The 16644-nt window shown below is 43.6% G+C and overlaps 1 protein-coding gene across 4 annotated transcripts in view; it reads left to right on the top strand.

Moving 5' to 3' along the window:
- LOC144493010 (phosphatidylinositol-3-phosphate phosphatase MTMR1-like) overlaps positions 1-12639 on the top strand; it is a 78567-nt gene extending 65928 nt beyond the window's left edge. For all 4 annotated transcript variants that reach the window (XM_078211794.1, XM_078211793.1, XM_078211792.1 and 1 more), the window contains one exon: positions 12368-12639. In XM_078211794.1, coding sequence (XP_078067920.1) covers positions 12368-12529 — 162 coding nt within the window. In that variant the 3' untranslated portion in view covers positions 12530-12639. The remainder of the gene's footprint in view (positions 1-12367) is intronic.
- The last annotated feature ends 4005 nt before the right edge of the window (positions 12640-16644 follow it).

Genomic DNA, 16644 nt, shown 5'->3' with positions numbered 1-16644 from the left:
TCTTGCCAACGATACCCACATCCCTTGAAAGAAAACATTTGTTAAAAATGATTCTAATTATATTTAAGTATATGACATGTGAAATAATGTAAGAAGTCTCACAACATCAGGTTAAAGTCCAACAGGTTTATTTGTAGCACAAGCCACAAGCTTTCGGGGCACTGCCCCTTCATCAGGTGAGTGGGAGTTGTGTTCACAAACAGGGCATATATAGATACAAATTCTATTTGTGTCTTTATATGCCCTGTTTGTGAACACAACTCCCACTCACCTGATGAAGGGGCTGCGCTCCGAAAGCTTGCAGCTTGTGCTACAAATAAACCTGTTGGACTTTAACCTGGTGTTGTGAGACTTCTTACTGTGCCCACCCCAGTCCAACGCCAGCATCTCCACATCATGTCAAATAATCTCAGAGTAAGGGGTTGCCCATTTAAGTCAGACATGAGGAAGAAATTCTTCTGAGTGTAGTGAATCTGTGTAATTCTTTACTGCAGGGGGCTATAGAGGCTGGGTCATTAAGTATATTCAAGGCTGAGATGAACAGATTTTTAATCAGTAAGGGAAATGAGGGTTATGGGGATGAGGCAGGAAAGTGGATTTGAGGATTATCACCTCAGATCAGTCATGGTCTCACTGAATGGCGGAGCAAACTCAATGGGCCGAATGGCTAATTTCTGCTCCTACGTCTTATGGTCTTGCATCACCAAAAATGAGTGGGCCAAATCTTTCATTTTCAGCATACTGATCCTTGAATGTCATGGAACCAGCCTCTTCTAGCCAGTCTTCAGACAATGAATAGAACCATTTTACAACATGGATTGTGGGACCCTGGTAATAAAGAGAAACAGCGAAGCATAATCTCTTTGGTGCTGCTAAAGGCACAGTCAGTAAGAAGGGTTTTGTGATTTTTGAAAACAGCAATGCAGGCGGTAAGGTGTGAGGAACGGAACGGCGAGTTCTGGAAGGCAGAACAATAGTGTTTGATGTTGTTGGAGGAAGAGAAGGTATTTGTGAAGATTCGAGACGGGAGACTACTTATTAAAGTAGAATGGGCAAGGCGTGGAAGGGATTTGAAATAAGGACAAGAATTTTGACTTACTGGGATATCTATTGGTGGCTAGTGGTGCTCGAAGAGAATTGAGGTGTGAGATTTGGTATGAAGTTGTGGGCAGCAGGGTTTTTGAATGGATTGAAGCATTTGAAGGGTGAGTTAAGGAGTTGAGCAATAGCAAGTTAAAACTTCAGTTGATGAAAGTGGGAAGTCGGATTTTGGATGTGGGATGGGAGAAAGAGATCCATGTTTCATTTGTTGTGATTTGTGAAATATACCTTGCGCTCATTCCATCCACAGTGCTTTTTGTTGTGTGTGTCCATGTAATATATGGATGATATATATGTGTATTTGTGTATACATATAAAAACATCATTACACAGTGATTCATTGTTTATACATGCAATCTCCTTTACATTAGAATTCATACAACATACATCTTTTGAGGTTGTGACAAATGTAGTGTTAGCAAGGTACCACAGGAGACTATTGAGAAGATCAAGGGAATAGAAGTAGGGGAAGGTAGTAAAAGAAAATCTGTTTAGAAGGATAAATCGGGGAGTAGGAGTTGAGGGCAATTTCTCAGCATGATTTGAAAGTGAAGAGTGTTGGCCACGGTGTTCCAGTCTGGGACCACTGCTATTCACTGCACCCATCAATGATTTGGAGACAGAGCTCTGGAGACAGAGTAGTGTCCAGAGTTAGATGGGAATTAGGGGCGGAAGTAAGCCATTCACTCCTTTTGAGCCTGTTCCATTCGATAAGATCATGGCCAGTCTGGTTATGGTCTGAACTCCCCTTCAAATAAATTCAGTGACCCAGCTTTTACTGCTTTCTGAGGAAGAGAATTCCATATATTAACCCTTTGAAAGAGGGAAAAGGTCTTAATCTTCATCTTAAAATGGTAGACCTCTTTTTCTTACACTGTGTCCCCTAGTTCTCGTTTCTCCCACATTAACAGTCACTTGGACAAGAGTGGATTAATGCGGATAATCAGCGTGGCTTGTTAAAGATAAATCATGTTTAACTAGCAGGGTTGAGTTTTCTGATGAGAGGAATATGGTGTGTATGGACGTCCAAAGGATGTTTGATAAAGTGCCATATAATAGGCTTGTCCAGCAAAGTTACAGTCCATGAAGGGCTGAATGGTCACCACCTGTAATGCAATCATTCTAAGATTCCATGAAAAGCTTATGAAATACTAGGTTTTATGGGAAGACATAAAGCCGTCATGGGAAGTCCATGTAATACTGAGTAGGACCAGAACTGGAGTCCGAAGATGTGCGGATTAGGTTGATTGGCCATGCTAAATTGTCAGGTAGTGTCAGGGTCAATACATGGGCTACAGGGATAGGGGCTATGTGGGATTGTGGTCAATCCAGGCCTGATGGACTGAATGGCCTCCTTCTGCATTGTAGGGATTCTGTGGAGCCCTGCATACACTTTTGGCCTTAGTACTGTAAGAATGGTGTCAAGGCAATAGAGACAGAAGGGTTCTCTAGGATGTTACCTGGAATGAGGTAATACAAATCTGAAGAAAGATTGGGAAAATTGTTCCTATTTCTATTAAAACAATAGAGATGACGGGTAGTTTGCGCATTGGGGACAGTGCAAATAGAAACCAAATGTTTGCAATGATTGAGGGGATCTGGAATGGGCGAACACAGATGTAAAATTAAATGGAAGCGATCAGAACAGAGAGTAGGAGAAACACATTTTTCCCAGCAGGTGATGAGGCTGTGGAATGCACTAATGGCGAATGTGATGATGTAGAGACCACATCGACATTGCCAAATCAGTTAGATGGGCATTTGAAGGAAATGGGGCCTAAAGGGAAACGAAATGCATGAAAGGTGCAACGGGTTACAGAACTGCTCATAGAGAATAAACACAGGTTAAAGTAAAACCGCTGTGTTCTGCATTGTGATTTCCATGTACTTCTACACAATGATGTAAAGAAATAGTTAATTGTTTGGGATGTCACCGTTGTTTAGCTTAGCTAAACAATGGTGACATCCCAAACATAGCTTAGGGGTTAAAAAGAAGGGGCGGCATGGGCAAGTTGGGCCGAAGGGCCTGTTTCCATGCTGTAAGCCTCTATGACTCTATTGTTTGCCAGTCTTTGTACAGCGGCTGAGTTAGGCATCATGGCCAGGGCGTGGAGGTCAGTGGGCTGATGTAATTACTGTTCACTATGCAACAGTTTGTACCAGGGCCAAGCAGATCCTTTCACAGCTCTCTGAGCTGCTGCTTGTTTTCAGACAATAACTTATTCAGAGGCGCTGTTCAGAGGGACACCTGGAAGGATACTGGATGCTGATAATCACCCTCATTTAAAAATATATTTCAAAACCATGACCAGACTGATTCTACAAGCTCCGGTCTTGTTTTTTTTTAATTGTTTGATTTTAGAAATATTTTTAAAGTTTAAAAAAAAAGTTATCCTTATGAGGTACTGATTTAATCTAGGTATAATAAACATCATCTGACCAATTATCGTACTAAATATTCATTTGTACCATTTTTTCAAATAGTCTCCAGACAATCTGCATTGCAGTAATAGAGGCTAAGATTACATTTATATTTATTTGTTGGTTCTCATTTGATCACAGTTGTTAATTACTGCCACAAATGTCTTATCTTTTATGGGCATCAATTAAATTATCCATGGGTTTTTAATCCCTTTAAGTGATTGGAAATGCACTCCACATGTATTCATCTATTGAATGCATATATCTTATTTTAGGACTCAATTGGTGCTTCATCTATATACATGAAACCAGACTCATCCAGCATGTTCACACTGGATGACAGCAGCTGCACAGCCCAGGTCTCTTCATCATAGACATTTGAGAGAACAGTACAGCACAGGAAGAGGCCCTTCGACCCATTGGAAATTAGCAACTGTGTGACAACTTGGGAAAGGCAGTATTTGCCTTTAGCGGCTAACCTGTTGTGTCAGACTGGTTCTCACTGAGTATGGACTCGGTCTGAGCTGTCTGACAACCAACCAACAGTGACGAGCTTCCTCGGGAGCAGGGAAATGGAGAGTTGGTATTGCTTCTTTTGCACCCCCTTATTTATAACACTGGTGTTGGCGGAACACGAGGGCCATATCATTCATAGAATCATAGAAATCCTACAGTGCAGAAGGAGGCCATTCCGCCTATCGAGTGCACCGACCACAATCCCACCGAGGCCCTATCCCCATAACCCCACATATTTACCCCCCAAATCCCTCTGATTTACGCACCTAGGGACACTAAGGGACAATTGAGCATGGCCAATGCACCTAACCCACACATCTTTGGACTGTGGGAAGAAACCAGAGCACCCGGAGGAAACCCTCGCAGACACGGGGAGACTGTGCAGACTCCGCACAGACAGTGACCCAAGCCGGGAATCAAACCCAGGTTCCTGGAGCTGTGAGGCAGCAGAGCTAACCACTGTGCTACCGTGCCACCTGTGAAACAAAAACAGAAAATGCTGGAAAATCTCAGTCGGTCTGACAGCATCTTTTCTCTTTTGTTTCTTAGTAAAGGAAGTTAGCAGGGATGTCAGTGCAGGCAGTGCAATGTTCCTCCTGTGGGATGTTTGAGGTGAGGGACACCAGTGTCCCAGCTGAGTACATCTGCAGGAAGTGCACCCAATTCCAGCTCCTTGAAGACCGTGTTAGGGATGTGGAGCTGGAACTGGATGAACTCAGGATCATTCAGGAGGCAGAGACAGTTACAGATAAAAGCTACGGGGAGGTAGTTACTCCTAGAAATGAAGATACTTGGGTGACTGTTAGAAGGGGTAAGAAGCAGTCAGTGCAGCGACCCCCTGTGGCCATTCCTCTGTATAACAAGTATACCGTTTTGGATACTATTGGGGGGGGGGGGGGGGGGACTTACCAGGGGTAAGCCATGGGGTACAGGTCTCTGGCACAGAGTCTACCCCTGTTGCTCAGAAGGGGAGGGGGGAGAGGAGTAGAGCATTAGTCATTGGGGACTCCACAGTTAGGGGGATAGATAGGAGATTCTGTGGGAACGAGAGGGACTCGCGGTTGGTGTGTTGCCTCCCAGGTGCCGGGTTCCGTGATGTCTCGGATCGTGTTTTCGGGATCCTTGAGGGGGAGGGGGACCAGCCCCAAGTCGTGGTCCACATAGGCACCAAAGACATAGGTAGGAAAAGGGATGGGGATGTAAGGCAGAAATTCAGGGAGTTAGGGTGGAAGCTTAGAGCTAGGACAAACAGATGTTATCTCTGGTTTGTTACCCGTGCCACGTGCTAGCGAGGAGAGGAATAGGGAGAGAGAGCAGTTGAACACGTGGCTACAGGGATGGTGCAGGAGGGAGGGATTCAGATACTTGGATAATTGGGGGTCATTTTGGGGTAGGTGGGACCTCTACAAACAGGATGGTCTACACCTGAACCAGAGGGGTACCAATATCCTGGGGGGGGAAATTTGCTAATGCTCTTCGGGAGGGTTTAAACTAATTCAGCAGGGGGATGGGAACCTGAATTGTAGCTCCAATGTATAGGAGGTTGAGAGTAGTGAGGTCATGAATAAGGTTTCAAGGTCGCAGGAGTGTACCGGCAGGCAGGAAGGTGGTTTGAAGTGTGTCTACTTCAATGCCAGGAGCATCCGGAATAAGGTGGGTGAACTTGCAGCATGGGTTGGTACCTGGGACTTCGATGTTGTGGCCATTTCGGAGACATGGATAGAGCAGGGACAGGAATGGTTGTTGCAGGTTCCGGGGTTTAGATGTTTCAGTAAGATCAGGGAAGGTGGTAAAAGAGGGGGAGGTATGGCATTGTTAGTCAAGGACAATATTACAGTGGCAGAAAAGGCGTTTGATGAGTACTCATCTACTGAGGTAGTTTGGGCTGAGGTTAGAAACAGGAAAGGAGAGGTCACCCTGTTGGGAGTTTTCTATAGGTCTGCATAGGATTGCAAAGATGATTCTGGATAGGAGCGAAAGTAACAGGGTAGTTGTTATGGGGACTTTAACTTAACAAATATTGACTGGAAAAGCTATAGTTCGAGTACTTTCGATGGGTCAGTTTTTGTCCAGTGTGTGCAGGAGGGTTTCCTGACACAGTATGTAGATAGGCCAACAAGAGGCGAGGCCACATTGGATTTGGTACGAGGTAATGAACCAGGCCAGGTGTTAGATTTGGAGGTAGGTGAACACTTTGGTGATAGTGACCGCAATTCGGTTACGTTTACTTTAGCGATGGAAAGGGATAGGTATATACCGCAGGGCAAGAGTTATAGCTGGGGGAAAGGAAATTATGATGCAATTAGGTGAGATTTAGGATGCATAGGATGTGGAAGGATACTGCAGGGGATGGGCCCAATTGAAATGTGGAGCTTGTTCAAGGAACAGCTACTGCGTGTCCTTGATGCACCTGTCAGGCAGGGAGGAAGTGGTTGAGCGAGGGAACCGTGCTTTGCTAAAGAAGTTGAATCTCTTGTGAAGAGGAAGAAGGAGACTTGTGTAAAGATGAGACGTGAAGGCTCAGTTAGGGTGCTTGAGAGTTACAAGTTAGCCAGGAAGGACCTAAAGAGAGAACTAAGAGCCAGGAGGGGACATGAGAAGTCTTTGGCAGGTAGGATCAAGAAAAACCCTAAAGCTTTCTATAGGTATGTCAGGAATAAAAGAATGACTAGGGTAAGATTAGGGCCAGTCAAGGACAGTAGTGGGAAGTTGTGCGTGGAGTCTGAAGAGATAGGAGAAGCGCTAAATGAATATTTTTCGTCAGTATTCACACAGGAAAAAGACAATGTTGTCGAGGAGAATACTGATATACAGGCTATTGGACTAGACGGGATTGAGATTGATAAGGAGGAGGTGTTAGCAATTCTGGAAAGTGTGAAAATAGATAAGTCCCCTGGGCTGGATGGGATTTATCCTAGGATTCTCTGGGAGGCTAGGGAGGAGATTGCAGAGCCTTTGGCTTTGATCTTTATGTCGTCATTGTCTACAGGAATAGTGCCAGAAGACTGGAGGATAGCAAATGTTGTCCCCTTGTTCAAGAAGGGGAGTAGAGACAACCCTGGTAATTATAGACCAGTGAGCCTTACTTCTGTTGTGGGCAAAGTTTTGGAAAGGATTATAAGAGATAGGATTTATAATCAACCAGAAAGGAATAATTTGATTAGGGATAGTCAACACGGTTTTGTGAAGGGTAGGTCGTGCCTCACAAACCTTATTGAGTTCTTTGGGAAGGTGACCAAAGAGGGTGGATAAGGGTAAAGCAGTTGATGTGGTGTATATGGATTTCAGTAAAGCGTTTGATAAGGTTCCCCACGGTAAGCTATTGCAGAAGATACGGAGGCATGGGATTGAGGGTGATTTAGTGGTTTGGATCAGAAATTGGCTCGTTGTAAGTAGACACAGGGTGGTGGTTGATGGGAAATGTTCATCCTGGAGTTCAGTTACTAGTGGTGTACCGCAAGGATCTGTTTTGGGGCCACTGCTGTTTGTCATTTTTATAAATAACCTGGATGAGGGCGTAGAAGGATGGGTTAGTAAATTTGCGGATGACACTAAAGTCGGTGGAGTTGTGGACAGTGCGGAAGGATGTTGCAGGTTACAGAGGGACATAGATAAGCTGCAGAGCTGGGCTGAGAAGTGGCAAATGGAATTTAATGCGGAAAAGTGTGAGATGATTCACTTTGGAAGGAGTAACAGGAATACAGAGTACTGGGCTAATGGTAAGATACTTGGTAGTGTGGATGAGCAGAGAGATCATAGAATCCTACAGTGCAGAAAGAAGCCATTCGGCCCATCGAGTCTGCACCAACCACAATCCCACCCAGGCCCTATCCACATATATTCCTACCTATTTACCCACTAACCCCTCTAACCTATGCATCCCGGGACACCAAGGGGCAATTTAGAATGGCCAATCAACCTAGCCCGCACATCTTTGGACTGTGGGAGGAAACCGGAGCACCCGGAGGAAACCCACGCAGACACAGGGAGAATGTGCAAACTCCACACAGACAGCGACCCGAGCCGCTGGATCTCGGTGTCCATGTGCATAGATCCCTGAAAGTTGGCACCCAGGTTGATAGGGTTGTTAAGAAGGCATACGGTGTGTTAGCTTTTATTGGTAGAGGGATTGAGTTTCGGAGCCATAAGGTCATGTTGCAGCTGTACAAAACTCTGGTGCGGCCGCACTTGGAGTATTGCGTACAGTTCTGGTCACCGCATTATAGGAAGGATGTGGAAGCATTGAAAAGTGGTGCAGAGGAGATTTACCAGGATGTTGCCTGGTATGGTGGGAAGGTCTTATGAGGAAAGGCTGAGGGACTTGAGGCTGTTTTCGTTAGAAGAAGGTTAAGAGGTGACTTAATAGAGGCATATAAGATGATCAGAGGATTAGGTAGGGTGGACAGTGAGAGCCTTTTTCCTCGGATGGTGATGGCTAGCACGAGGGGACATAGCTTTAAATTGAGGGGTGATAGATATAGGACAGATGTCAGAGGTAGGTTCTTTACTCAGAGAGTAGTAGTGGAATGCCCTGCCTGCAACAGTAGTGGACTCGCCAACATTAAGGGCATTTAAATGGTCATTGGATAAACATATGGATGATATTGGAATAGTGTAGGTTAGATGGGCTTTAGATTGGTTTCACAGGTCGGCGCAACATCGAGGGCCGAAGGGCTTGTACTGCGCTGTTATGTTCTATAGAATAAAGCCAACGTTTCGAGTCTAAATGACCCTTCATCAGAGCTGACTCAAAACGTTGGCTCTGTTCTCTCTCCACAGATGCTGTCAGACCTGCTGAAATTTTCCAGCATTTTCTGTTTTTGTTTCAGATTCCAGCATCCGCAGTATTCCCTGTGAAACTGGATGTGAAGAATTTCACAATCATTTAAATACTGCTCGTAGCAAGAAGCAACTCCTCTTTTTCTCTTTTGTAAAATTTCTGATATGTTACAGGTAGTTTACGTGAGGTATTAAAGCTGTTATGACACTATTCATGTTAGAAATGAGATTCAGGGATGGGTTCCTCAGAATTATGCAGAGTTATAAAGTGAGCAGATTATTTTGCTGATTGCCGTTACAAGGACACAAATGTAACATGAGAACAAAGATTTAGAGATTATTCAAAATTTGTCTTTACATCGATTAGTAAGAATAAAGAGTTGCTTCCAAATTCTATTGTTGAGCAAAGTGCATCAACTTTTTTAAAGAAACAATTGGATAGTTGTTTGTTGAGGGAATTTTGAAGGGTTTGATGAGTGGGGAGGAGCCAGAATTAGACTCGGTGGCAGACTGGAAGCACAGACTGAATGGGCAGAATGGCCTATCTCACGGTGCTGTAACATTCCATAATTCCATCATTCTGCACGTGTTCCAGAAGTGGAAGCTTGGTGAGTTCTGGAGAAAATGTGTGCTGATCACAGATGTGAAAACTTTGCGATTTAGCAGATTGAGCCACATGTGATCTTTTATTTCATTGTGAAGGTGCTTGCAGAGCACTTTAGCATTCCCTGTGGCGCAGGATGAAGCATTGCAAAGTCAAATCATTGCTGCGGCAAATTAAGGGTATTTCTTGTCCCACAGCTCCTTCTTGGGCATTGCTTAATTAGGTTCCAGCTCATAGCATACATGCAGAGAGATCCTCACACATTTATGGACCATTACTGTCTAGATTTAACTGCAGCACACAGTAAATCCCTAGGCGTATCGATGCTGACAACTGTTGTTATGGCTTCAATGCAGACTCTTTTCCTGTTCTGATCTGTACTATTTCAGTATCCTCCCATAATGTACAGGATAAAGGCACACAGATTACAGAGGCTGGAAGTTCTCACAGTGCTGTTGATTCTGGCCCACCGCTTTGGTAATGTCCTGACCTTTTACCAAGCTCTGGGGATGGAGTGATTACCAAAATGGGGAGGCTAGATGTCTGTCCTACAGGGGCATTTATCAGGAGCAGGCAAATTTCAGAACAGCCAACGTGTCAATTCCACCTTGCACCCAAATTCTGTGGCTCAGGATGTAGGGCAGAAACTGGAGGCCTGGCTGCTGAAAGATACAAGGATGAACTACTCCCAAAGCAGCACACTTAACAATAGCCCACCAGAACAATGTCTCCATGAAAGATTGCCCACTGTCTGTGACCCAGAATCACTGGCAGGGTTTTCAATGGAGCCACCCTGGGACCACACACATGCATGCCTCCGAATCGGAATGGGGGAGCGGACAGAGTCTGTACCGGTGGAGCAGAAATTTGCTGGAGGTGAGGTTTTGCCCCCACCCAACTTCCTGCTCACCTCCCCGATTACCTGGGTTATAGTTTTGGGACACGGGTCCTAAAGTTATTTGATTAAATTTGGTTCATATCCAATAAGTGGTGGTTTTGCAAATGGCCCAATGTACAACATCATTGGGCGGCATGGTAGCACAGTGGTTAGCACTGCTGCTTCACAGCTCCAGGGACCTGGGTTCGATTCCCGGCTTGGGTCACTGTCTGTGTGGAGTTTACACATTCTCCTCGTGTCAGCGTGGGTTTCCTCCGGGTGCTCCGGTTTCCTCCCACAGTCCAAAGATGTGTGGGTTAGGTTGATTGGAGTGGGAATGGAGGGATACAAAAGAATGGTCTAGTTTGGACCAGGGAACGGCGCAGGCTTGGAGGGCCGAAGGGCCTGTTCCTGTGCTGTATTGTTCTTTGTTCTTTGTACTCAGGTTTGAGGGAGAAACAGTGTTCTGTCTGACTGAGTGAAGGTGAATTTCTTCTATATAGTAAGTTATGATTGGAATTCATTGCCCAAGGGTGTTGATCAAGCTAATTCAACATTCAATAAGGAATAGACATGCACCTGAAGCGGAGAAAAGTGCCGGACTGAGGAAAAGGTAGGCGAGTGGGATTAATCCGGTAGCTCTTTCAAAGTCCCAGTACAAGTATGATGGGCTGAATGTCCTCCTTTTGTAATGCAAGATTGTATGATAACCAGAATAGTGATTGTTTTCATAGAATCCCTACAGTGCAGAAGGGCCACCATTCAGTCCATCGAGCCTGCACCGACTACAATCCCACCCAGACCATATCCCTGTATTCACCCTGCTAATCTCCCTGACACTAAGGGACAATTTACCATGGCCAATCCACCTAACCTGCACATCTTTGGAGTGTGGGAGGAAACCGGAGCACCCGGAGGAAACCCACGCAGACACGGGGAGAACGTGCAAACTCCACACAGACAGTGACACGAGGCTGGAATCGAACCCGGGTCCCTGGCGCTGTGAGGCAGCAGTGCTAACCACTGTGCCGTCAGGGTTGTCAGAATGGATTTATCGTCTGTAGATTTTTTAGATCTTGTGCCATATGCTTCCTGAAATGATTTAGTATTGGTGTGCCTCCTGAGCCAGCACCACCATAAACTCCAAATAATAAACACTGCACCTGTGCTCCCTCGCTGCATTTTAGCTGCAATTGTTTTCATCTCAACATAACCGTTTGGTGAATCTCTTTTTGGTCATCTGTTCTGAATCCTATTTTTCTCAACTGACTTTGGTTCTAGGAGAATAGCAAATCTGAAGTAATGTGATCAGGCTTTATTAATACTTTGCAAATTAATCTTTCAAATGAAATGTACGAATGCTTCACTTCAGATTTTTTCCCCCTTAATCTTTTCATTTACTACAACTACACTCCCCACCCATTGAAAATCTTTTGTCTTTTCAGCCAAGTCTTTTGCTTATCTGTCCTACAGTTAATTGCTGTCTGCCTCTCCAGTGTCAAAAGTGCCTTGCGACATGTGCTCTACTGAAATGTTCAGCCTTTCATCATTCACTCAGGCATTTAAGAAAATGTTTGAACCTGCAAAGCAGTTTTGATTTGATTTGATTTATTATTGTCACATGTATTAACATGCAGTGAAAAGTATTGTTTCTTGCGCACTGTACAGACAAAGCATACCGTTCACAGAGAAGGAAATGAGAGAGTGCGGAATGTAGTGTTACAGTCATAGCTAGGGTGTAGAGAAAGATCAACTTAATGTAAGGTAAGTCCATTCAAAAGTCTGACGGCAGCAGGGAAGAAGCTGTTCTTGAGTCGGTTGGTACGTGACCTCAGACTTTTTTGTATCTTTTTCCCAAGGGAAGAAGGTGGAAGAGAGAATGTCCGGGGTGCGTGGGGTTCTTAATTATGCTAGCTGCTTTGCCGAGGCAGCGGGAAGTGTAGACAGAGTCAATGGATGGGAAGCTGGTTTGCGTGATGGATTGGGCTACATTCACGACCTTTTGTAGTTTTGAGGGGATATACTGGAATTGGTTTTTGTGATGGTCTCATTGTGCTTCTCTGTGACAGGTGCCAATCCACCAGAATTGTAAAGAGCTTCTCAGCATCCGGGCTGAACTTCAGAAAAAGGTCGAGGAGCTTCAGCGTGAGGTCAGCAACATGGCGGTGTCATCTTCCTCTGAAAGAGCTTCGCCTACACATTCAGTGTCACCTGTACAAACAACTGTGTGAACCCTACCCCTTCTCCCCCTGCCATGGTTAGCTGGTGCTTAAGTCATTTAAGTTACAGCTAGTGAAACTGCAACATGTACTTGAAAGCTGTAAATACGGATTATTTTTTGCCTGTGTGTGTGTGTGCAATACTTTGCAGCAAATTTTAGGTTTTGTAAACCTGTATCCCTGTTGTATAACCACTTCACTCTGATGCTGAGATCTTCAGTAGAAGGGTAAATTTGAATGCCACTGCATCTGACCTACACGTTGATGGTGCCAACCCATGAATTAGCCAGGGAGGGGCATACATATCTGATGGGTCAGCCTGGCCAAGGGATCACAGTGCCAAGTTTCCTTTGCAGTCAACTGATGAGGAAAAAGCTAGACAGTGCACCCCCCCGCCCCCCTAGAGCAAACTCTGTGTCGGCCATCATTGACTTGAGCTTGTGACTTAGGATTGGGAGGCAGGTATTCTGCCACAATCCAAAAGAAGTAAAATGTCTGTTTTGTTTTTCTGTAGGGAACTTAATTATTGCTATTTTAATTTGTAGTCTGCCACAAAATCTGTGTATTTTTATATAGTGCCCATAAATAGCTCTATTATTTCCCATCATTAAACAAATAAATTTAGACACTTACTAGAAGCTTCCAAAAAGGATTTTCTGAAGTCTTGGCAAACTGTGCATTCATGAATGTAGGATTTAGTCTTCACAAACGTAGCAGTAATATTCTCAGCGATCGAGTAGACACACAAAGCTGAAATGTCATTAAGGCAGGAACATGGTTTAACTTTCTTCTTCAAACATCATCTTCCTTCTACGTGTGAATGTATATTTTCCTGTCCGGGGGAAAGAGGTGAGCATGTGGCCTTTCAGTGCTCAGCTTTGCTCGGGTACTGAAGGAGGATCCAACATCAGACCATCTATCCGTTTTTGCCAAGAATGCTGCAGCTCAACCCGACAGTTCGATTTATTTGTGATGGTAAAGATTACAGAAATGTTACAGAATCAAAATTCGCAAATATCATAGGAAGAGCAGATGCAAACTTCTTGAAACCAGGAAAGGCCTCTCATTTGTACAAAAGGGGAAAGTGTCTTTTCTTCCATTGATGTGGAAATCACGCATCAGATTGAAAGTGTGACGTTTTCATTTCAATTACTCATCAAATGAAGCAATGTTCTGTAGGTGTGGCCCATTCTACTCCTGCAGTGATGCAGGATTCAAATGTTATATGAATTACTTTTATGAATGTGCCGACAAGATTTGTATTTGTTTTAAGTACTTAAAAAGAGTAGATTTTTTTTTCAATTGTACAATTTAACTACAGACCTAAAGCTGTCTTGTCACTTTCTGATCAAATAGTAATATTAGTTAAATAAGCCAGACAGTTTGACTTTTAGATATGGCTCTGGGAACTTAATGCACTTTGTATTTGAGGTGAACATCTGAGGTTTGGCTTTGGACAGACTAATGCTGACTAATAATATGAACCTATAGTTTGGATTTTTGATGGTAGACCCTTTTTTAAAAAAATTAAAAAACCTGATCATTTTAATTGCATCTGGATTTACAACTTCGACTGCTGAACCTGACTCGGTATTGGCTCCACACTAGTTTGTCTTCAGATTAGCAGATGCTGTGTGGCTGCCAATCTGGACTAGCAAAGCCTCCTCTGTTCTATAACAATCCTGAACTACCAAGGGTTAATTCTTACCTTTCTGTAGTGGCATGGCTTTTCAACTTTTGCTGCGTGTCGAAGAATACTAGCAATCCCACTGCCAGTGTACATATTTCTGACGTGGATAAATAATACTTTTAAAATACTGCAGATCCTGTATTAATTTACAAACAAAAGCATCTTAAAATCCATTTAATTGTAATTTTTGGGAAGTGCAAGTTCATTTAACTTTTGGTAATAATGTGATCTCATCGTCATGAATGCTTGATATATATAAATGTTGGAAGTGTTTGTCTTTGGCTACATTGCGTTTTAAATGGATCATATATGTTACAAGGCCCAACTGATCTCTTCAGAAGATGCAAAATATCCTCTGGCACTTTTCGACGAAGAGCAGGGGAGCTTTCCCAGTGTCCCAGTGAAGCTTTATCCCTCATCACTGAAACCAATTATCTGGACATTTGATTCACTGCTGTTTGTAGGAGCTTTCTGCACGCAAATTGGTTGCCCCGTCCCTGTATGTCAACAGTGACTAACCTTCAAAAGGATTTCACTGGCTGGAAAATGCTTTGAGATGTCCAGAGGGTGTGAAAAGTTCTCTATAAATGCAAATTTTATAAATTATTTTCCAAGAACAGTAATTTACTGGTGCTCAGATTTTACAGAGTAATGTACTGTTTAACAAGAATAAAGAATACAGCACAGAAACAGGCCCTTCGGCCCACCAAGCCTGTGCCAATACGTGGTTTCTATCCCTCTATTCGCCACACTTTCATGTGTCTAGCGAGATGCACCTTGAACGTTGCTGACGTGCCTGCTTCCACCATCTCCACTGGCAGCACGTGCCAGGTACCCACCACCCTCTGTGTGAAAAACCTTCCTCGCACATCTACCCTAAACTTACCCCCTCTCACCTTAAACCTCTTATAGTTGACCCACCTTGGAAAAAGCGTCTGACTATCCACCCTATGTCTCTCATAATTTTGTAAACTTCAATTAGGTTATCCCTCAGCCTCCCTCTTTCCAGTGAAAACAATCTGAGTTTATCCAACCTCTCCTCATACCAAAAACCCTCCAGACCAGGCAACATCCTGGGTGTCTTTGCACTCTCTCCAAAGCATCCATGTCCTTCTGGTAGTGTGGCTACCAGAACTGCACACAATACTTCAAATGCGGCCTAATTAAAATTTTATACAGCTGTTACATAACTTGCCAACCTTTATACTTGATGCCCAGCCGATGAAGGCAAGCATGCAGTATGTCTTCTTGACCACCTTATCCATCTGTGTTGCCACTTTTGGGGATCCGTGGACCTGCACACCCAGATCCCTCTGTATGCTTATGTTCCTAAGGGTTCTGCATTTACTGTCTAATTCGCACCTGAATTTGATCTTCCAAAATGCATCACCTTGCATTTGTCTGGATTAAACTCCATCTGCCATTTCTCTGCCCAAGTCTGTGATCCATCTATATCTATCTATCATCTGCAGTATTAACTGCACTTGTACCTTAAACCAGGAGCAAGATCAACCACATTCCAAAAAAAAAAGGACCAAACCATTTTTCATTCAATTTTTGTCTGGACAGTTTTAGTTGGTCAGTTTAAGGGATGTGTCTGGTGAATTGATTTGTCTGATGCACTCAAGAGGCGCATGGAGGACTGAGGGACACGAGGCATGTGCAGTTGACGGTGTTTGGTGGTGGTGACAGTGGTGGGGGTTAATGGAGAACAAAAAGAGAAGGTAAGGAGCCCAAAGTTACACTGCCTGGACAGTGTTTCTCCAAGGATGGCATAGATGAGGAATTGGTTAAGTGTAGCAAAATAGCAGGGCAATTATTTGATACAACTTATTATTGAAAAGTTATTTTTTGTATTAAGAATGAAGATTCACTAGATTTAAACAAAAATGTTGTAGAAAAGCTGTCAGGATTTGATTCTATAGATTAAGGTGATGATAACAATCTGCATCGTCCAGTCTATCCTGCATAGTCTAGCTGCAATGGGCATATCACTGTACAAACTTAGACTCAAGGAAAGAGCAGTTATCATGTTGCTACAAAGCTTGAATCCTAAGCAAAGACTTTGTAACGGAATAAGATTGGTGGGTAGGAAGCTGTTTTCTTTGATAGATGCTGGTATTATAATAAGGAAATACGGCTTAATTCTAGAATGATATTGAGCTCATCAGAGGTAAACCTGCCTTTTCGACTCGTGAAAATAGTCACAGGGCCAAGATCTTGACAAAATTGGTATTGATGTTCCTAGGCCTATTTTTACACATGGACATCTTTACATAGCCTTTTCCAGGGCGAAAACTTTTGATTCTGTAAAGTGGTAAAACTCTAGCTAGAAGTCCAATTTTTTTTAAAGAAGTGCTGTTCCAATAAAGATACTAATTTGACCTCAAATGTTTTGCAGTTCTCTGCTAGTTTGTAACAATAAGTAGAAGCTGGC

The sequence above is a fragment of the Mustelus asterias genome, chromosome 4, assembly GCF_964213995.1.
Source record: "Mustelus asterias chromosome 4, sMusAst1.hap1.1, whole genome shotgun sequence".
Classification (NCBI taxonomy): Eukaryota; Metazoa; Chordata; class Chondrichthyes; order Carcharhiniformes; family Triakidae; genus Mustelus; species Mustelus asterias.
Note: the sequence above shows the minus strand (reverse complement) of the source record. Positions and strands in the feature narration are given on the sequence as shown.